This window comes from Heteronotia binoei, chromosome 4 (genome assembly GCF_032191835.1).
Source record: "Heteronotia binoei isolate CCM8104 ecotype False Entrance Well chromosome 4, APGP_CSIRO_Hbin_v1, whole genome shotgun sequence".
In the NCBI taxonomy this organism is placed as follows: Eukaryota; Metazoa; Chordata; class Lepidosauria; order Squamata; family Gekkonidae; genus Heteronotia; species Heteronotia binoei.
The window spans coordinates 153,750,826-153,773,416 of NC_083226.1; the positions used below are offsets into that span (position 1 = coordinate 153,750,826).

At 42.5% G+C, this 22,591-nt stretch overlaps 2 protein-coding genes and 1 non-coding gene across 3 annotated transcripts in view; all 3 read left to right on the forward strand.

Annotated features, from left to right (window-relative positions):
• Positions 1–5,367: 5,367 nt before the first annotated feature.
• On the forward strand, positions 5,368–9,649 carry RPL37 (ribosomal protein L37). Its single transcript, XM_060236047.1, has 4 exons — positions 5,368–5,664; positions 7,532–7,667; positions 7,886–7,970; positions 9,531–9,649. Exons 1-4 carry the CDS (start codon positions 5,662–5,664, stop codon positions 9,598–9,600), a joined length of 294 nt encoding a protein of 97 aa, XP_060092030.1. The 5' UTR covers positions 5,368–5,661; the 3' UTR covers positions 9,601–9,649.
• LOC132570670 (small nucleolar RNA SNORD72) lies at positions 9,370–9,450 on the forward strand. The gene has a single exon (XR_009555369.1). It is a non-coding gene; the product is annotated as a small nucleolar RNA SNORD72 (small nucleolar RNA).
• A 5,976-nt stretch (positions 9,650–15,625) lies between the features above and the next one.
• Positions 15,626–22,591, forward strand: part of PRKAA1 (protein kinase AMP-activated catalytic subunit alpha 1) — a 38,346-nt gene continuing 31,380 nt past the window's right edge. The window contains exon 1 of the mRNA XM_060236046.1: positions 15,626–15,876. Coding sequence (XP_060092029.1) covers positions 15,747–15,876 — 130 coding nt within the window. The 5' untranslated portion in view covers positions 15,626–15,746. The remainder of the gene's footprint in view (positions 15,877–22,591) is intronic.

Below are 22,591 nucleotides of genomic sequence, written 5' to 3' on the forward strand. Positions count from 1 at the left end.
CAAACTCTTTCCCTCTATTCTGCAGATGGCAGGAATCAAATTATATTTGGATAGAAGAAAGAATGTCCTGTTGTTACATTCTGAGCTAGTGAAATGGACTTTTGGCGAGAGCTTCTGGACCGGTTTCTGTTAGCAAATGTCATCTGCCCTTTCCTAATTAGCTGAAATTAGTTCCAAAGCTCTTAAGGCATTTATCACATTTTAGAGACTAATAGAAAGTGCCTGGGGAGGAACTGCTAGGAAATGTGTTGGCTGGCTCTGTTTGCCTATTATCTGATTCACAAATGGTTCCTTCCCAAGAGGCTTTGTTGAGAAGAAGACTTTCATATGAGCACAGTATAAGCTGCTTTCTGTTGCATCCAGCCCAAACACAGGGTGGATTTGCACATCCATACACCAGACTAGCACTGCACTACTAAGCAAGTCTATTCAGAATCAGACTCAGATGGGGCTGAGTCCCAGAAAATGGTTCTTAGTATTGCATTGTAATACTAAGATTTTTTTTTAATGCATGAACTTTGTTTTGCATCATTCAAATCTAAGTGCATCATTCATCATCATTCAAATCAAAAGTGCAAATCGAAAAGTGATGTCCATATCTGGAAACCTCAGGAAAAGGAGCGCTCTGGATACATGTAATTGTCAAACACATAGGAAGAATTTTTCTCAGTAGATCAGTATGAAGAAAATCTGTTCTAAATTGATAAACTTACATCCCGAAAGTGTAAAAGTTAAAAAAGCCAACTTTTCTTTGGCAGCCATTGGAGATTTGAGTGGTTTTGTAGATCTTTGACAGCAGCTGCCATCACATCACAAGGATCTTCACTGTGTGACTGAAAGTAAACTGCGGTGGCCATTTTGTGGCTGGCTCCACCTCCTTTAGCACCCATTTTGGGCAGCTATTTTCTGGCTGTGCCCACCATGCTATGCCAGAATTCCAAAGGTGCCCACAGGCTCAAAAAAGTTGGGGAACCCTGCCCTATGGGGTCATCTGCAACTCAATAGCACTTTTTTACCACCACCAATTACAGAAGAAGAAGATAATGGATTTATATCCCACCCTCCACTCCGAAGAGAGTGGCTCACAATCTCCTTTACCTTCCTCCCCCACAACAGACACCCTGTGAGGTGGGTGGGGCTGGAGAGGGCTCTCACACCAGCTGCCCTTTCAAGGACAACCTCTGCCAGAGCTATGGCTGACCCAAGGCCATGCTAGCAGGTGCAAGTGGAGGAGTGCGGAATCAAACCAGGTTCTCCCAGATAACAGTCCGCACACTTAACCACTACACCAAACTGGCTCTCCTTAAAGAGAGCCAACTCAGTTCAAATGCAACCTAATGATTTGGGCATTGTCCTGCAACCACTCTTAGTTTATTTGAGCTGGCAAATATTCATATGTAGTTTCATTTATGTAAGGGGGTGTGGGGAAGAGTCCAGCATAAAGGTGGCTCAAGATTAAGACAGTGACATGATTTTTCTGCTTTTCTTTGTATGTGTCTTCAGCTGTATATTTAATCTTTATAAAATTAATATTAGAGGTCTTCTACACAGCTTCGGTTTCCAATTTCCCACCACCGCTCCTTCAGTAGGTAGGGGAAAAAATAGTGTTCAAAAAAGCCATCTGTAATGGCATGATATCACTTCTTGTAAAAACCCAGAAGTGGTGTCATTGCCCTAGGAATTGCTGGAAACTATGGTTTTAACACAGAGTTTCCGGTGATTGCTAAAGAAGCATGATGTCACTTCTTGGTTTTCCCTGGAAATGATGTCACATCACTGACATCATCGGCTGTCAGGCCATGTCTAGCTAAACAATTGTAAGTGCCGTTTATTGAAGAAAAGAAAACATGGCAAAAGTTTCAGAACTGCAGAGAGAACTAATTACCATTCTCTTTACAAGCTCCTTATGGATTTCAGATAGTATCCAGACAACAAAATAAATTGTTTCTGCAAAGTGTTTTAACTAGTATTTTTCAACCTATTCGTCTGAATACAGTTCCTCATTACTTGAGAATATTTATTTTCTTGAGGCAATTGTTTCTCTTGCTGTTTCTAAACAAATACCAAAGTGAGGCACCCTACTTCATCATTAATGTAACCTTGTTTCAATTTTAATGTTCCCTACTTACCTGTTTCAAAGTACAGCAATTATAAGCCCACATCATTTTTTTAAAAAACACAATTGGGCAGGCACAAGCTGAACTCTGAAAAGACAGTGACCTCTAGTGGTATGTTGTCGCTGTGACTGCAAATAACACATTAGACCTGCATAGTTGGATCCACCAATTAAGGTTGCCAACTCCGGGCTGACAAATTCCTTGTGATTTGCAGGGAAGGCAGGATTTGGGAAGGGAGGAACCTCAGTGCGGTATAATGTCATAGAGTCTACCCTCCAAAGCAACCATTTTCTCCAGGGGAACTGATATCTGGAAACCAGTTGTAATTCCAGGAAATCTCCAGGACTCAAGTGGTGGCTAGCAACACTAGTGCACCAATCCACACTGAGGCCACCAGCCATATATTCTAGCCTTCCCCATCTTGACAAAATTGTTTTTTGCATTTTCAAATAGGCAACAGAAATGGGAAGTTTATCAAGTCATAACGGCACTACACATGGCTGGTGGGCCATGTTCAGTTTGGCAGGTCACGCAATGTGTGCATTCACACACCCTATATAACATACTTTGCAACAGTATTTTTACTGTGTAAGAATAGCAAAATCCACTTGCAGTTGCCATGTGAAAGGATCCAATGTGTAGACCTTGAATATGTTGATGAACACTATGCAGGAAAGGGAAACGATAATTCTTGCAAATATTCTTGAATTTTATCCAGGCCCATAGCCATGGAGGGGCCTGTGGGGGCACTGCCCCCATTTCCAGGTAGGGCCCCCTGACTTAGGAAGTGTCATCAGTGGCAGCCAGAGCTAGGAGAGCTGAGTGCGAAGTGCACTACAGCAGCAAAGGCAGTGGGTGGAGGAATGGGAGGTGGAGGAAACCATGTGGGATGGGTTGGGAAGGGGGAACAGATGGAACAGCAGCTGGCTGCAAAGTGCCGGAGTGGGGGGAGAGGGAGGTGGAAGGAAACCCCTCTGCTTGCATGCAAGGTGCAGTCCCTTCTTGACTCCAATATTTTAGGGTTGGATGCCTCAACTTGGCCACTTTCAGAGCCTCCAGCTCCAGATTCTGAGAAGTGGCAAGTCCCACAGTGGGAGGGAAAGAGTGCCCCCCAACTTTTAAAAAAGCCCCCTGATGTTTAGAATCCTGGCTGCACTCCTGATTTTATCTGCCAGTCACATTTCTATTTTATGATATGCAAGTCTCAAATGAGCGTTCTTCTTGTATGTAATTGTAGGTATGAAATTCTAAGACATTACAATGAGTTGGAAAGAGATCCATAAAGGCATGTATACATTTCAATGTAGAAAAATCTGTTCTTGCAGTGATCAGTGTTGACTACTGCAGATCGCAGTGAATCAAGTTGCAGCAAACTGAAGTGCAGTTTCATTTCCATCCAGCTTACTTTTAAAGTCTTTTTGAAAACTCACAAATGTTCAGTTATGCATTTGCAAAGATCAGAACTAGCCAGCCACAAGCTCATTGTGCAATCCCAGACTCCCATTTTTAAATGATAGAACATACTGAGTCTGAATGCAAAATTAGGAATTAAAGAGTTTTAAGAAAGCAGTGATTCCCAATAATTATTATTCAAAAAACCCCCTGCAATTTAACATCATTAGCAAATCATTACAATCGTTTATTTTCTTAAGTAGCTGTTGATGCCCATCTGAGCCAATTCCTTGGGGGTTTGTGTCTGTTTACTTTTCATTTCCTCAAAACTGCAAATTCTATTCCACTGGTCCTCTTTTGTTCAGTTAAGGCTATCCAACAAAAATAATTTATTTTGGACATCCGAAGGTGTACTGTATCTATATGATGAGTTTAAGCAGTGGTTGCTTAAATTGTCTGGTCTCATTGTAAAAGAAGAGTGTCCGCTAGGTTTAAAAATGGTTCTCCATATTCTCTTCCACATTAGTGATATTTCCACACAGAAATGCAAGGGTGCTTTCCTACTTTCCTGTTGTGTTTCTAACAAGAGGAGGAACCAACTACAAGAAAGGAAAGAGGTCATAATTACTGGGTCTAACAGCACACTCAACTAAATGTTTTGTTTCCAAATAATCTAATCAATTTAAAGCAGGCTATGGTTGTGTGACATAGCCCTTTGCCCTCTGGCAGTCCAGAATGCTTTTTATTTGGGTAGCAGTTCTATGCATAAGCCCACACAAAAGCAACAATTATTTTATTTAAACTGCTCTGTATTGTTTTGTTTGGCTTTATATATTTATTTAAAATGTTTAGTAAAAGGTAAAGGTAGTTCCCTGTGCAAGCACCAGTCGTTTTTGACTCTGGGTGACATTGCTTTCACAACGTTTTCATGGAAGACTTTTAATGGGGTGGTTTGCCATTGCCTTCCCCAGTCATCTACACTTTCCCCCCAGCAAGCTGGGTACTCATTTTACCGACTTCAGAGGCATGGAAGGCTGAGTCAACCTGGAGCGGCTACCTGAACCAGCTTCCACTGGGATTGATCTCAGGTCGTGAGCAGAGGGCGCCAATTGCAGTACTACAGCTTTACCACTCTGCATTTTTCCTCAGACATGATCTAGTTTACATCTGAGGTAGCAAGCAGTCACAAAAGCTCATCTCCTGCCACAAATTTTGTTAGTTTTTAAGGTGCTACTGGGCTCTTACTCTTTTCTGCTGCTATAGACAAACACAGCTGCCTGTTTTGGTTTACAAGAGTGAAAACAAAACTGCAAAAGAAGAATAAAGCATTTTATTAAACTTTGTAAAACATTAAATTCAGTATAATTTTGATTAGCTGTATTGACTGTTGCTTGTATTGAATATAAGCAGGAGTTTTGAGAGACCTCTGGTTAAAAGGCTAGCAACATTGTATTCCAGTATAAACGTTCCAACGTTAATGTTATTTATTAAATTCATGGATCACCCAATCCCTGCCGTTGCAGGGCTCTGGGCGATATACATCTATGCAGAACAATTTCAGTAAAACTAGTTGTTATTTTGGAATAACAATATTAGTCTTTAGAGTACCACATCATGGCTCCTGATAAATTCAAGCTTTTAAGCTTGTATTAATCAAAATGGTCTTTTAAAAGTGTATTAGGTTTGGCAGAGCTGCTAATTCCAGTGTGTCATGCCACTACTATCTGTCATGCCACTATTTATTAGTAATACAGACAATGATAGCCTATGGGCCAAACGAACTCAGTCAGCCTAATCCTTCATCAGTACTCAGAAAAACTGCAGTGGTGACAAAAGGTGGAGCTGGGAGTGGGGAGGGAAAGGCGGCGCTGTAAACTTTCAAGTCTTGCGCGGAAAATTAGCTCCCTCTCCGCCCCGCGACTGTCCGAGCTCGGTGACGTCATCCGACGGGCCAAGCCGGCTTCTTGTTACCATAGAAACAGAAAGCGTTCTCTTCTACAGCTGAGGCTTTGTGTCACTCCTTTTTCCTTCCCGCTTGGACACCACCGGACCGCTTTAGTTGTCACACTCCTTTTTCGGCGGAAACGTGGTTAGGATTATAGCGGAAGTGGGGGCGGCGTTTTTCCTCTTTCGTCCTGGCGGCTGAGGGAAGATGGTGAGTGTGAGGAAGGGGCTGGGGTGGAATCTGTTTCCATCCGTGGCGGTTTGATATTTTTGGATTGGGTGAGCTTGAGGAAAACTGTGTCTGGGTCCAGTTGAGACCGGGGAGCCGTATATTGCCTTCTTCTTCTCCCTCCCAGAGGCGACGTGGCCGGTCAGCGACCGGCAACTGCGTCTCATTCATCTGGGCCTGCAGCCCGCCAAGTCCTTCGGTAGTGCCCCTTCTCATAGGGTCCGAAAACGAGGCCACTGACCTGCAAGAATTCTCTTGGCCTGTCAGCCTTGTTGGCCGAGGAGAGGGGCTCGGGCTGTGAGCTGAAACTGCATGGTGCTGGCTAAGAGCATGGACATTGTCTTAAAGGGCCCGTCGTCAAGAATCTTACTGCGTTCCTGCACTAAGATGTCACCTCCTCTTCGTTTCAGAGCAAACCTTAAAGCACTGGGGTGTGATTATGGGTGGGGGCGTTATAAACCATGCACTTCTACACCAATCACCTTGCAGCTTGTTGTGCCGCTCTTTTCTAGTACTGCGTCTAAGCCTAAAGTGTGTAATTGCAAACTACTTATACCGGTTGATACAAGAGTTTTGCGGCACGTTAAAGAGTTGACATTGATTTTGCAAGTAGCCCCTGACAAAGTTGTCAGGGGATGCAAGGCTTTTTTTGCTTTGGCTGCAACAGACTAACATAACTGATAGGTTTTTTAGGCTTTAGTTTTGCGGCTTACACTGAAGCTAAGTACTTTTGATGAAAAATTAATGATGAATGGTCTGGGAGGCAGTGTTTATAAATAAGATTGTGGCAAAACACTCTAGGAAGGCAGTGCCACTAGTTATTTCCAAATTGTTTCCTTAGGATTTAAGAAGTGCTCTGTTTTGGTTTAAAATACTTCATGATTTCTTAATAAAGCGGGTGTTCTGACTATTGCAGTACAGCCTGATCAGGTGTATGTTTGATTAGAAGTAAGCTGTACAGATCTATTGCGACTTTATTGCAGATGGTAGAGTGTACATGCAATTTCAAAAAATTAAATCCAGCTTTTTAAAATTGCAGTGGGAAGAATAAGGGAATGAAAGGAGATGATCCTTGCAAATATTTCATAAAGTTATGAACTCAGTCATTTCATGGAAACAGTATTGGAAATGGAAGGCTTTGTCCTGAAAATAGCTATCCAGTGAAATATTTTGGTATCTTCTGTATAGAAGTAGCATGCTTTTAATACACTTAAAGGTGTACAGAAAACTTCATGTACATACATCATAAATTTGATCCAGACCTTCACTGAATGAAGACAGTTTGTCGGGGACACTTTTTGTCACACACACCCCATGGTGCTTCTGAAGGCTTGAGGATCTACAGGAATAGTGTAGGATGTGGGGTAGAAATCTTTAGCAAGAGGGAGAAACAGCAGAAATTGCCCTGTTCCTCTATTTAAAAGCAGAGAACAATTATTTCCACTGATTATTGTTGCAGCTTTCTCTCTCCCATATTCCACTCTGCTTCTGAAGGTCTTTTGACCTGCAGGAACAGATTTTGGGAGATGAAAGATGAATTTAGTGGTGGCTGGGGAAGATGACAAAGATCTGATGTGTAAATTTGCTTAATTCGTGGAAATACTGGAAACAGCCCTGTTTCAGGAAGCTCATAAGGTGGGCCAATATTGTACCCCAGTTTGCAAATTATTGAGAACAAAGACTTTGCTTCTAATGAGTTCTTAGCAGAGATCAAGACTTTATAAGGCATATTTTTTAATACCTGTGCTTCACAGAGATGCTTTTAGCATTGAAAGATATAGCATTAAAAGCCATAGTAATACAACAGTAATTACAGCATTTATTTAAACTAATTTCCCAATTATTTCAGACTAAGGGAACATCCTCCTTTGGCAAGCGCCGCAATAAGACTCACACTTTGTGCCGCCGTTGCGGGTCTAAGGCCTACCATCTTCAGAAGTCTACCTGTGGGAAATGCGGATATCCTGCTAAACGCAAGAGAAAGTGTAAGTGCCGGAGTTTTCAAATGGATGAGTAGAATCTTTTAGTAAATATTTTAAGTAAATGCGGAATACTGTTTGTATGGAAGAGAGCTTAATAAATAACATGGAAGCATTTTGTAGAAAGATGGTATTCCCTGTCCCCCTAGACTTCTGGAATATAGATGCTTGTTTACTTTTATCTTCAATGTAATGAACAGTAGAATTTACTTTTTGTCTTCTAGATAATTGGAGTGCTAAGGCCAAAAGGCGCAATACTACTGGGACTGGACGCATGAGGCATCTTAAAAAGGTTTACCGGAGATTCAGGTACAGTAGTTGAGATCCAGTATAATAGTACATTATTGTAATAGTATTGTAATGGAGTGGGACATGGATCTTAAAATGTAATCTCACACCTATTGTGTGTTGCATTGATGACCAGATGGTATCAAATGGATTGTAATCAGAATGAGTTCACTGAGTGGATCTCTTTCTTTCTCCTCCCTGGGAAACAGCCTGGAACTTGCACATCATTTCTATTAGTTTTCTCTCTCACTGCTCTGTTTTTGAGATCCCCAACCCTCAGCATCAACTCTTGTGTGGCTGTGGACGAGAAGGGAAATTCTGCAAGCTCATTCCTTTCACAATTCATTGGATTCATCCAAATATATCTGATAACCTAATCTTGCCCAGCTGCATCTATTGAAATTTAATGAAAATGTGAAAAGTGAGGCCAAACAAACAGTTGTATTCATGTTCTCAGATTTTACAACCAACACATAGGTGCTTTTTTTGTACCTATTAGACTAGATCATCAAAATGATGTAGGGCTTTTCTCTAGAGAATATTCTTATGTGACTACTGCTGGGATGTGAGTTTTTAGTGGGTTTTAGTCAGAGCCTCTATGAATAAGAAAATAGTATGCTTCTTTTCCTTCAGACTGATTTTAGTTATAACCGCATCACTGTTTTGCCATTATTTGAAAATGTTTGCAACAGATGGTCCATGTTTAAAAGACACTGTAATGCCCATTGGTGTGCTACTGCCATTACCATCCCACAGATCTTTTATTTGTCTTCTGTTTTATTCGGAAGGGAGGCCTTGAGGGTGAAAGTTTTATAAGATTATGAATGGGATAGAGAAGGTAGAGAAAGCAGTACTTTTCTCCCTTTCTCACAATATGAGAACTCGTGGACATTCAATGAAATTGCTGAGCAGTCAGGTTAGAACTGATAAAAGGAAGTACTTCTTCACCCAAAGGGTGATTAACATATGGAATTCACTGCCACAGGAAATGGTGGCGGCTGCAAGCATAGCCAGCTTCAAGAGGGGATTGGATAAACATATGGAGCAGAGATTCATCAATGGCTGTTAGCCACGGTGTATTGTTGGAACTAGGGCAGTGATGGTGCTTGGGGGGAGGGGCCTACAGTGGGAGGACTTCTAGTGTCCTGGCCCCACTGATTGTCCTCCTGATGACGCCTGGTTTTTTGGCCATTGTGTGACACACAGAGTGTTGGACTGGATGGGCCATTGGCATGATCCAACATGGCTTCTCTTACGTTCTTGAAGTGTCAGTGGGTTTTTCTGTTTGTATCTCTGGTGCTGTAGTAGCTAATCAATGACATGCTCATTGCTAGTAATATGGAAGAACTAACAGCATCTTATGTCCAGTGCACTGGACAAAATTGTAATGGACATGACACAAATAAAAGTGGAGTTCAGCAGCTTGTCAGTGATGTTCCTTTAAAAAAATGTCTGAACTTATGAATTCATAAGTGATTTCATCTTGTAACTGAGATAAGCTGACCAAATGAATAAGACTTATTAAAAGGAAACTTTACAAAAGTTTGCATAATGCTGACTTGTTATGTATTTTATATGCAGGAATGGATTCCGTGAAGGGACAGCGCCAAAGCCTAAGAGAGCTGCTGTTGCAGCATCCAGCTCATCTTAAGGACTCAATCGTCTGATTAAAATAAATGGTGTCTTCTATGGAAGAAAAAGTAGTCTTCGTTATGTATTGCTCAGTGTGTACTCCCATATCATTCAGAAATGTGTCCCTAAATTTGACTATGCAAATTGTTCCTGGTGAAAAACCACACTCTGAAATTTTATGGGAACAACTATACAAAATTTGTTTTTTTTTTTAAACCCACAATTAGTTAAAGGCTCATTTGGATAAACTGATATGGTATACTTCAATGAAATGAAATGAAAATAAAGCTGCAGATGTTATCATGATACAAGTTGCTGAACGAGCAAATCATAGATGGCTTTTTATTTTTCAGTGAGGTGTTCATAGGTGCTTTACGTTCATATACACAATATTGTGACATGGAGTCTGCTCATCAGTTGAAGCGTTCTGCGTTCAGTATCATTGCAATCAATGTAACTGTTCTGGAAGAATGCTGGAGTAACTGGAGATTTTCTTGGAACCAAATTCAGCTTGCCTTAATGAAAATGCTATAAAACCATGTATTTCTGCTGCAGCCATGAGAATCTTGCAGCATTTTTAAAAATCTAGTGAATCAGAGCTTTGTTTATCAGGCTTATGAAGTGTTAGGTACAGTTAGAGATACAAAGAGGTCAGAAGACTCTGATTTTTATATTGAATGACATTGCAAAATGCAGTAAGTCCAAATCATATCGGGTGTGGACCACGCTACAGTTTAGTTCAGTGAGCCAAGGGTACTGCAGTGGTTAGTGTCAGACTAGGATCTGGGAGACCCAGCTCTGAATCTCCCATTGTACAACGGAATCTTGCTGGATGACCTCGGGCCAGTCACACTGTCGGCCTAGCCTACCTCATAGGGTTGTTGTGAGGGTACAGTGGAGGGAAAAGGAAAGGTCCCCTGTGGAAGCACCAATCATTTCCGACTCTGGGATGACGTTGCTTTCACAGTGTTTTCACAGCAGACTTTTTACCGGGGTGGTTTGCCATTGCCTTCCCCAGTCTTTTACACTTTCCCCCCAGTAAGCTGGGTATTCATTTTACCGACCTCGGAAGGATGGAGGGCTGAGTCAATCTTGGGCCGGCTATCTGAACCAGCTTTCGCTGGGATAGAACTCAGGTCATGAGCAGAGAGTTCAGATCGCAGTACTGCTGCTTTACCACTTTGCATCACAGGGCCCCTAAGTGGAGGAGAGGAAGATAAAAACCACTTTGGGTCCCCATTGGGTAAAAAGGATATAAATGAAGTAAATAAACTGCTTGATTCACAAAGTGAGATGAATCTGAGTAGTGTATCTAAGGCTGTAAGGAAGGGAAGTTAATTTTCTGTGTTTAGAATCTGCTGAATTGGAAATAATGTGTACATTTGATACTGTCCAAATTGGTCTACACCTACAAAGCTGCCGGAGAGAAAAGTCTGCACCTACTACATTTGTTGGTTCTTGGGTGGATCTTGTTTTCCTCTGCTCTGCAATGTTATGGAATGCATCTGTGTTCCCCTTCTTTTGTTTGGAGTGGTTGAGTGTGTGCATTCACATCTGCAAGTGAATGCACATGTCTAACAAGGTTTTGGCTCATGACAGCGAAAAACATTCAGGATGTGTGGGAAAAATGAATAATTTTCAAGCTCCAAATACTTAGCAAGGGTCCTCTGGCAGGGGTGGGGGAGGCTCGGTTTTGTTTCTTTTGCTCATAATATGAAGACTTGTTTTGAGAAAACTCATGTCCAGGTGTTGAGTACCTACAAAGCATAACATATGGTTATGTTCTGATTTAATGTTTTTGATGTCATGTCTTGAGCTCCTTGAAGATGAGTTCAGATGCTACCTGTAAAGAGAATTTTAAGATTGTGAGGTATTTGTATTAGATAACTCCTAGCAGGATCTAGAATGATGAACTCTTGTGTCTCCTGGGTTTGGAGACTGGAGCACAATACATTTATTTATATAACTGAAGTTCATAAATAATGACTCTGGAGCTCTGAAATTGAGAGAATACATCAGGAGGTGTTCTAAATAGGTTCAAAGGGACAGCTGTTTTGGTCTGAAGCAGCAGAAGAAAGTTTCAGTGGCACCTGAGTTTTAAATAGGGTAACTTTAGGGATTCTGAAACAGAATATTTCTGATATTTTTCATAGATGTAGATAATTGCTTAGTGGACTTCTCTTTGTGGTGTAGACTGAGTCATCAAGAGAAAAATGAATCTTCATACCATACAAAGCTGCGAAATAAAACTATCTGCTTCATGAACTGGAAAATCCAGTATGCTGTTAAAGAGAAAAACGGCATGCTTTTCTTCTGATAGTGCTTGGCAAGTCCCTGATATGAATTATGTTTGGCCATAGCATCAGCTAGGAAAAGATCAATTCATGACTTGCTCAGATAAAAATGCTAAGAGTTGAAAACTGAAAATCAATAGCATCTGTTATTTAACACCAGTGAACTTTGGAAGGTTTTGTAGTACAGGAAGTATAAAACAATCTAGTGTTTTCCTGGTGGCAACTGTAACCAATTCCATTGTTAGAGACCAGATATTGATGTGGTTGCCCTCTTTAAAATACAGACTTACGGGGCTTCAGTACCTTGAACTGGCATTGTCCTACCCATCACGCAACTTGGGAGGAGAAGGCAGAATCTCTGTAGCTTTGCAGAGATTTGAAAAGAATCAAGTTGTGTCTGTGCTTCTCTAAGCTCTACAAGAGTTGCATTCTATTTTCCAAATCCCTAATACTAGCCCCAGCCACTGAGAATAGTGGGTGAGTTTATCGCTTGACCTGGGGATGGGTGGAAGTTTTAAGAGGGACACCTTCAGGAAGCTATGTCTTGTGCCAGTAAACAAATTTGATTTAGGACTGGCAGTTGTATTAAAGTGGGTTTGGAGCAGCCAGCCTGCAGTCCAGGGATGAAGACTTTAAGGGTGTGGGGGGAGCAGGGTCAAGCTTGAGAAATGGATGTGGGAAGTGCCATAAAATTGCCCCTGATTTATGGTGACCCTGTAGCATTTTCAAGGCAAGAGGTGGTTTGCCTTTGCCTGTCTCGCAACTCTGGGCTTCCTTGGTGGTCTCCCATCCAAGTACTGGCCAGGACCAACCCTACTTAGCTTCCAAGATCTGATGAGACTGAGCTGGCCTGGGCCAAGAAAGGGGTAGGGATCAGCTCAGATTTCAAGAAAACGTATGACATTAAAAATTCAGTAAATCCAACAAGAGCTAATGCAGAGTGTTGGATCAGGATCTGGGAGACCTGCTAGCAACAACTGGAGCCCAGGCATCTTCTGCAGAAGGTCCATCCCTCTGAAATGGCCTGCTGGGTGGGTGTGCCAGATGCCTTCATCACATTCAACAAAGGCTAATAACACTGTCCTATTCCAGAAGGCATTTAATGCAAGGTAAATTGTTTTTTTTAAAGGATATGTTATTAACAGTGTTGGCTTTTAGCTTGCTATCGTTTCTAGCCATGCATGTATATTGGTCTTTCTGGAGATTTAGAAGGGTTAGCTGCCTTGGGGTTGCAAATATGAAAAAGGTAAATGTAGTCCCCTGTGCAAGCACCAGTTGTTTCCGACTCTGGGATGATGTTGCATCATTATGTTTTCATGGCAGACTTTTTTTTATAGGGTGGTTTGCCATTGCCTTCCCCAGTCATCTACACTTTCCCCCCAGCAAGCTGGGTACTCATTTTACCAACCTCGGAAGGATGGAAGGCTGAGTCAACCTTGAGCCGGCTACGTGAACCCAGCTTCCACTGGGATCAAACTCAGGTCGTGAGCAAAAAGCTCGGACTGCAGTACTGCAGCTTTACCACTCTGCGCCACGGGGCTCCTTGCAAATATAAAGCAGGGTATAAATACTTTAAATATGTTTTTAAATCTCACACCAAAGGTTGGAGTAGTAGCATTCTGTAGAACGGAATAACACATTGCGATTAACGCTTGGCCTTTAGAGTATCCATTTGCTACTGTCAAAAAAGGTTTGAAAGGGTATATAGTCACATGTTATGTGGTTTTTTCCCCCTTTGTCCTTCCAAGTACTTCGGTGGCTGGCAGTATGAAACAGCACTTACTGCCCACCAGTAAAAAATGAATTAAAATTCAGGGTGGATCTTAAAATTCAGCAGCTGAAATATTAAAATGTCTTGCTGTTGTTCAATGCCTAAAGACATAACAATCCCAGTAGGAACACAGAATCGTAACAGGCCAAATACACCAGTACATTTTTTTTAATAAAGCCTCAGCAAGATGTATACCCTTCCACTTCCAGCTCTGTTATTCCCCATCCCCTTGCTGGTGTGAGGATGGAGCCACATATCCTTTAAATTTGAAAAGTGTAAAGATGTGCCTCTGATTTCATTTGATAAATATTGGATTGGCTTCCCCCCTTTTAAAAGTCTGCACTACTTCAGTGTATAAAAGTTCTGTTTAAAGCAGATTTTCAAACTGCTGCACCAAATGTTTATAGTGTCTTGGGTAAACTGATGTCTCTGAAGAGCAAAAACAGAATCTCCAACCAGTTAAGTAACTTCTGGAAGAGTTTTCACCCCCTGGAGTTAATGATCACTGCAAGAGTGAATTGAACTTTTCTGACTTTATCAACAGATCTGGGAATTTGTACGGTCAGCAGCTTTGAGTTAAGAGATTAAAACAATACTAATGAAGGTGGTGATTACTGCTTTTTGGTAATAAGGGCTTTGGAATTGTCTTTAAAATGAAGCAACAACAAGCAACACACTCAAAAAGACTGGGTTTATAAATATGAATGCTACACCTGATTCTGCCAAGTTAAATGCTTTCTGTCCTCTGTTCTTGTCTCTTTTTCTTTTTTGCTGTTAAGTGTCCCCACAGCATCGAGAAGTCTCTGCTTTCCTAATTTTAGGGTCAACAGATTTGGCCACGAGAATTAAAACACATTGTTCTGATTCATTTTAAGTCTGCTCCCTCAGCTGCAGACCTGACGTAAAAGAGAAAAGAATTGTCCAACTTTGCTTGCATCTGTCCCAAGGCAGGGCTGTAGCCAGGATTTCATGTTTGGTGGGACCCACATCAGGATTTATTGTTTGTGGCCACCTGCTTTGGTGGGCTCTGTAAACTGCCTTGAGTTCCACAAGCTAACCACCCTTTGCACGCTGTTAGGAAAAGGGAGAGGAAAAAGCAAACAGACGAGCAACAATGCTACTACGTGCTCAGAGTTGGGGTGAGCAAAGGGGACAGATTGGGGGCCCTCCAATGGAGGGGCCATACAGTTGGAAAGGGGGGTTGAAAGGATGGGCCCTCCCCCCGAGGCTCCACTGTAGCTACTGGGCTGACCCAGGGTTGTGCATATGCCCAGACTTTGCACATGTGGAACTAGAGCTAACTTCGCCTAAGTGGGCATCCCAGTTTAGACAACACAAGTGGGGCACATGTAGTCCCACTTACTGTATTTGCCCAGAAGGAAGACTAAAATTTTAGGGTTGTCAACTCCGGGTTGTAAAACTGGAGATTGGGGATAAAACCTGGAAGTCTGGGAAGGAGACTTCAGTGAGCTATAATATACAGTCAAGCGTGTACAACACCCGTTTTCTCCGGGAAACATCTCTGGAGAACAGTTTAACCCTGGATAATCCCCAAGCCCCAACTGGTGACTGACAGCCCTATGGAACCAGAAGTAGAAAAGTTGGCAGCGCTAACGCTGATATCCATTTGATAAGGAACTCTACGCATGCCCAGAAGCACTCATTTTTCTTAAATGACTTCCTATTATGCCTTCACAAGCGAGAGGTATTCAGTCGAGCTTTGCCTCACGGAAACCCAAATCTGAATTTCCCCCAGTGGCGGTTTGGGTGGAAATAAAACATATTTAACCTTTAAGGTGCCACAAGACACCGCAAGTACTAATTTCTCAGAGCTTCCTTCTCCCTCCCATCCTCCCCCCCCCCGTCCCGAATGGACCCTTCTCTTCCCCTTCCTCGGAGAATGGTTTCTCCCACAACAGCACTCCCGCCGCGGCGAGGAAGGGAGGTGCGCAAAGCAGTCGCGCAAGCCGCTCAGGTTCGCTTCCGGGGTTTTTGACGCGGGCGGGCGCTTGTGTGGTTGAGTCGCTCCTTTTCTCTTCCCGCTGGCCTTTCGACTGGTTCGCCCCGTGGGCGGGGAAGCGGCTCTGTCTTCGCTCGCTTATGCGCAGGCTCGGGTCTTGGCGCAAGATGGCGGCGGCGGATAAACAGAAACATGAGCACGGGCGGGTGAAGATAGGGCACTACATCTTGGGGGACACGCTGGGCGTGGGCACCTTCGGCAAAGTCAAGGGTGAGCGCTGGGAAAGGGAGGCCCGGGCTGGCTTCCCTCCTGGGGAGAACTGAGGTGGGGTGAAGACTGTGTTCCTCTCTTCCCAAAGGTGGTGGGGGGGTTTGGAGCTGGAGGAATTGTTCTCGCTAAAGGGAATGGGGGATGATGTTACTTATCCTGAAATTGCATTGACGATGCAATTGGGGAGGAACCCACATTTTGGGAGAAAAGGGGGGACTTCTTTGCCTTCTGGTTGAGGAAGGGGGGGTGATAATCCTAAAGACCTGTGTCCAAAAGGGATTAAAGGATTAAATACACCTGTCATTGGATTTTTTTTTTTTTTGAAAGCTTTGCTCAAAAGCGAGTTTAGCCAGCTGGGTTTCCTTATGGTTTTTCTTTACAAGGGATCTCGGTGCTCTGTGAATATTTGATTGAAAGTAAGTTTCTGCAAGTGCTGTGGGCTTTTTTACTTGTAAGGGAGTATTGTAAGACTGGGTTCTTGCAGTCTTGTCGCCCAGAGCCTATGCAAGTTTATTTTAGAAAGAAGCCCCTGTGGTGTTTAGTGATGCTTTTGTCTAAGGAAGGATGTATTAGCCGCCCTGAGCCAGTTAGGGGAGGATGGAATATAAATTTGATAAAATAATAATTAAAATATTGGGGTTCAGTTTGAAAACAATCCTATTTGGGTTGTTTCAGATCTTCTGGAAACTCGGAGACCTGTAAATTCCGGTCTGGACTCCCTATCGTTGTTACCTTCCAGCAACCCCCTGCCCTCCAAACCACTTCCCAGCCAGGATTAGCTCCTTGTTCTTGTCCCATCCAGTTTCATCCACTCCTGGGTGACGTGTTCTTAACCCCCTCCAAGTCTACTCTTAGTGTGTTGAGGTGGTATGGCAGGAATGGCAGTAAACCTAGAAATCTTGGTCTTTTGTGTCCTCAGAAAACTGGGAAAACTTTGCAGCTGCGATCAACAGCTTAACTTTTTATTTTCCTTGCAAAAGAACAAGGCTGGCTGTGAATGTTAACCCAAGGTGATCAGTAGGTGTGTGCACAGACTCAAGAATACTTAAAACCTTTTTCTTTTTCCCTGACTAAAAACTGGAACTGAGTGGCAAAAGTAGAATTTGCTTTGTTTGTGATTCCTTGGGCATATCCTGTTAAGGTGATCCTTAGCTGGAACATGGGCTAACATACATCTGGCTTGGTGTGGTAGTTCAGGTTGTGACAAAACAAGGGTTGGAGGTTTGTAATGAAAATATAAAGCATTGCTGCCATCCAGGCAGGGATACTGTGGTTCAGCTGAATACATGCATTTTTTTTTTATAATGCTTTTGCTGCCTTTCTGAATTCGTTCTCAAGACAACATGCAAACTGTAATCTGACACTAGGAAATCATTAAACACACTAAAATAATAAAAGGCCGTGTAGCTTGACCATTAAAAGCCTGCTGAAATTATTTAAGAGGCTTGTTTGCCTCCTGAGGTTCAGTAGGGGTGTTGCATGGCAGGCTGTTCTTGGGAGCATATGCTACGTTTGGGGTGCCACCAAGAACCCAGTCTCTCCCCTATATTTGCTAAACCAGGGCACACTCAAGCCGTATTACTCTCTTTGGAGGGAAAACTAATTCTGCTGCACCCTTGCTCCAGGGCACTAATGTTGATTGCAGCTCAAGCCCACCCCTCCCCCAGTGCCTAAAGGACTGAGTTAGGAAAATAATAAAGGGTAGAATATACTGGTCTCAATTTGTTGCCTGAAAGTGCAGGGAAGAAATTCTATCCTCCTTCCCCTGTTTGAGAGTCTTTTTTTAGAATAGAATTAGTTTGGATTTCCTGAGCAGTTAGCTCCTGTAGCTGCCTGCTAGGTTTGTCCGGGCCTTATGCATTTATTCAGAGGTTTCTGTGAAACTCATGACAGTGTACAGAGGGTTCCCAGGATGTATTCCTTCCAGGCCGTGACCAGAATCAGACCTTGGCTGCTGCGTCTTGTGCCTTTCAGGGCCAACCCTGCTTAGCTTCCAATATCTCATGAGATCAGGCTAGCCAGGGCTATCTGAGACGGGCCTGGAGGAGCCTAGCCTCCCCTATATCATTCTCAGATTACCTGGAAATCTGTATGGCTACCTTGGATATGCTGCACACTGGTCATTGGGGGCTTTAAAGTTGGTAACATTTTGGGGGCTGATACTTTCAAGATGCTCATTAACAGGAATGCAGTGCAGATGAATCAAAGAAAGAGCAACATATATTTTGTGTCCTTCATCATTGGTGATGGTGGAAAGTGCCATCAAGTCAATTTATGGCAACCCTGAGGATTTTTCAGGGCAAGAGATGTACAGACGTGGTTTGGCAACCTCTGCATATCAACACTGGACGTACTTGGAGGCCTTATCCGAGTACTAACCAAGCTGAACCTGTGTAGCTTATGAGATCTGACAAGATCAGGCCAGTTTGGGCCTTTTATGGGGACACATAATAAAAGGCATTACAGTATTTAGTCAAATGCAAGACTAGTTTTATTTTTCCAGGTGTTAAATAAAAGGGGGGCTGTCTTACATTCACATACAAGTTACAGTTTTGTACAGTAATTTTAACAAATGTGTAACAGAAAGTAGCCATGTGGGTCTGATGTGTAACATTTAGATTTGAGTCTGGGAGTACCTCTGGTCAACAAGATGTTCAGGGTGTAAGCTTTCTAGAGTCAAAGCTACCTTCATCAGACACAAGTCAGAATGGAGATCTGAGTCCTTTTAGCCCAGTTGGAAGGTGGGAGGGGTGTTGTAAAGATGCTTGTAAAGCAGAAACGTTTTTATGGTGGCCATTCTTCCTCTTGAGTAAATACAATATATTAGGTATTATGGAGATTGTGCTCTGATTCTTTGAATTTTACATTGGAGCAGATGTGTCTGTGGTCAGTTTCAGTAGAATTCCAGTACCAGTTTGAACCGACTAGCCGTCAGACAGTATAAAGAACACTGCAAATCACATTATGAGCTTAAAAGGAAGCATTGCATATAGCTTTCCAGGTGGAACCTCTTGCACTGAAGCTTTCTCTTTGCATTAGCAAGCTGCCATAATCTATTTGTAGCTAATCTCCTACAAGAAGAGCTTTCACTCTCCTCACGTTCCAAGTCACTATAGTGGTAATGGAAGGCCCATCAAAGGAAAAGCCATCTAGTCTGAAACTTTGCATTTGTGGAGAGGAGTGCAGTGGAAGATCTTCCCCTCCTACTATTGTTCTCAGTGTTAGAGATAAGGCTCAAATAGCTGGACCTGCTGCTTGTTGGTATATTCTGAGGAAGGCTGTTCACTTTCTTCCATACAGCTTTTGAAGTAGCTTCTTACTGTTAAAATTTGGCCCAAATATTCAGGCACGGTACAGTGGTTAAAAAGTCTTCATAACATAGTTTTATTGTGCAAAATCAGCTTGGGGCCCAAGTAACTGAGATGGATCTTTTATAACTATTAACTGATCAGCATATATATGTGTGCGTATGTAGTATACGGTGCACAGCTAACCAAGAGTTGGAGTGCGCAAATTGCTTGTAAGGCAAGTCGTGTTTTATTAAATGTGATATGTTAGCTGATTATCAAAGGTGAGTGTAAGATAAAGCCCTGTCTTTCCCATTCAACACTTTAGAATGTTTTGTATACGTCAGGTTGCTAGATGACTGTGATGTAGTCCAGCTACTCTAGCCAGCAAAGTGGAGGTGTTTGTCTCGGAGCCTGTTTTTTTGCTCACTTAACTGAGAAGTTCCACTGAGTCTAATGGAGATTATGCCCAAGAAAGCATTGGATGCTCTAGTTTGAGAACATCAGTTAATTACCCATGCTGAGCCTTGCTTAAAAATATCCACAGTGCCCTGCTGCTAAAAATGATTATACAGTTATCTTCTTGATATTTGCCAGTGATATTCCATGATAAGATTCCTTCATGGCATTAGTAGTAAAACAAATAATAAGCAGGCCTGTTATTTTTCATTAAATAGAGCAAAACCAGTATCTGCAACATACCTCCTTAGGTTTTCTTTGTTTTAAATAAATTGGAATAAAGCTGTTCACACAAATCTTAATGAAGAAACCATCTCCCCACTTGTAAATGCTTTGAGGGCAGTTTTAAGAAATATCTGTTAAGCATCTGCTGTTATGCTTGCTGCCATCTCAGGCAAGATTTTGAATGAGATGAGTCACTGAATGTACAAATCAAAAGTGCCAGATTCTAGTCTCTTATCATCTGTGACTAATACCAGCAAAGCTGAATTGGCATAAGAAAAGTGGAGTGTTGGTGTGATAATAACCAAGTTAGGGACATATCGTTGGTCTTGGGGGATGGAGAAGAGGCTATGGCTCTGTGGTATAACTCCTGCTGGGAAGGTGCTTAGCTGCCCATCACTGGCAGTCTTTAAGCCGTGGCTGGACAAACAGTTGTCAGGGATGCTCTAGTCTAGGCTCATCCTGTATTGAGCAGGAGGTTGGACTAGATGGCCTGTATGGCCCCTTCCAGTTCTGAGATTCTATCAATGCATAACATCCTGAGATCAGTCCTTACATGTAATTTGATCTTGGTTGGTGGATGTTAGGAAAAAAACCCTGCATGAGCCCTAGTTGCCTGGCAAAGTAGTTGGTAATACTGAGTTAGACAGGTCACTGATGTGGTACAAAGCAGCTTTAGATTTAGCCTTGCCTATGGAATTTGCTGTAGGAATATTTGCAGTGTGTAAACAAATACTTGAAATTACATCATGCATGTGTGTAAAACATTAATATAGAAGAAGAAATTGGATTTATACCCTGCCCTTCACTCAGAGTGGTTTACAGTCACCTTCCTCTCCCCAGAACAGACACCCTGTGAGGTAGGTGGATCCGAGAGAGCTCTCAGAGAACTGCTTTTGAGAGCTCTTTCAAGAACTGTGTCTAACTCAAGGTCACACTAGCCGTTGCATGTGGAGGAGTGGGGCATCAAACCTGGCTCTTCCAGATTAGAGTCTGTGCATTTAACCACTTTACCAAACTGGCTCAAAGCCTTGACCTAGTTCACCACAGAACACTTGGAACATTTTTTCCTGAAGTATTTTGATTTTGGCTTTGGACAGTTGTTAGACAGAATTGCATTGTGGATATTAGAGCCCTGTTTGGGCAGAATGCAGCAATGGCTTGTTCCTTCTGGTGTGTCTTCACAGGAAACTGCAGTTATGTTGCCACTGGGCGAGGTTCATTTTTGTTGTTGCAGTGAAAAGGAACCATCAACTTGGGGAAAAAATATTTTCCTTCTGAACCTTTTTGATTTAGTCCTTTTGGTGAATGTTGCCCTGGGGAAATTTCATTGTCAACCCAGCCTCTATTAAGACGGTTTAGTGAATATCCTGTTGCTTACTTAGTTGTTCCCACTGTAGTTCATGGAGCTTGCTGCTTGCAGCCTCGGACAGAAATTCCTGGGCCTTGATTTTCTACCTCAAAACATTTCATCCCACAAAATGAGCTTAGAAACCATTAGAGCAGAAAACATAAATCTGATAATATTATTGGCCTGCTAATCTTCCAGCATTTTAATTTCTTTAGTAATCCAAATGTAGCTGCTGCAGAAATGCTGTTTTGTTTTACAGCACTTGTTCCACTTTGTACTCTTGGTCAGGCTCGTACTAGAAAGATGTGCAGTGGTGCCTTCTGTATTATGATGTTGGGGCTTAGGGATACCTTTCCTGTGCAGGCCCACCTGGTGCCATCTTTATTGGTTTTAGGATGATGGTATAAACCTCTGTGTTCTGGCAGGCCTTTGGAAATGCTAAGCACCATTTTTGTGCTTAGTTTCAGAGCATCGCCATTCTAGTCTGTAATAGAAGCACTAGTTTCAAGTCCAGTAGTATCACCTTAGAGACCAACTGTCACCTTAGGAGACCGTACCCTGAAAATGTGTTGGCTTCTAAGGGACTGCTGGACTGGGTTTTGACTTTTCTTCTGCTTGTTTACAAGGAAACTGGTATCATGGCCCTAAGTTATGTGTGTTTTAGTATGTGCATTTATCTGGGCAGTTGCACAAGTGGCTTTTAAATTTATTTTTAAAAAAACAAACCCCTGCCTAATGACTTTAGATGACGAACTGTAACCTGGAGTAAATCCAGCATAGGGATTTGGGAATGTTCAGTCTGGAGAAAAGAAGGTTGAAGGGGGGACATAGAATCATAGAGTTGAAAGGGGCCTCCAGGGTCATCTAGTCCAATCCCCTGCACTATTAGGAAATTCATAAATATCCCCACCCCTAGGGACCCCTGCTCCAAGCCCAGAAGATGACAAAAACAACAACAACCCTCCAGAATCCCTGGCAAAACTTGCCTGGAGAAAAATTGCTGCCTGATCTCAAAGTGGCATTTCCCTGGGCATGTAACAATGGTCACGAGAATGAAGCACTGATGCAACCCTTCCTGCTTTCCTTCTCATGCCCTGCCTCAGTTCACAGGATAAGCATTGCTGTCAGATGGCCATCTAGCCTCCAAAGAAGGAGAGCCCACCATCTTCACCCAAAGGGTGATTAACATGTGGAATTCACTTCCACAGGAGGAGGTGGCGGCGGCTACAAGCATAGCCAGCTTCAAGAGGGGATTGGATAAAAATATGAAGTTCTTCCTAATGTTGAGTTGAAAACTTTTGGTTTAATTTCAACCTGTTGATTTTGATCCGACCTTCTGGGGCAACAGAAAACCACTCCCCACCATCCTCTAGGTGTCAGCCCTTCATGTACTTGA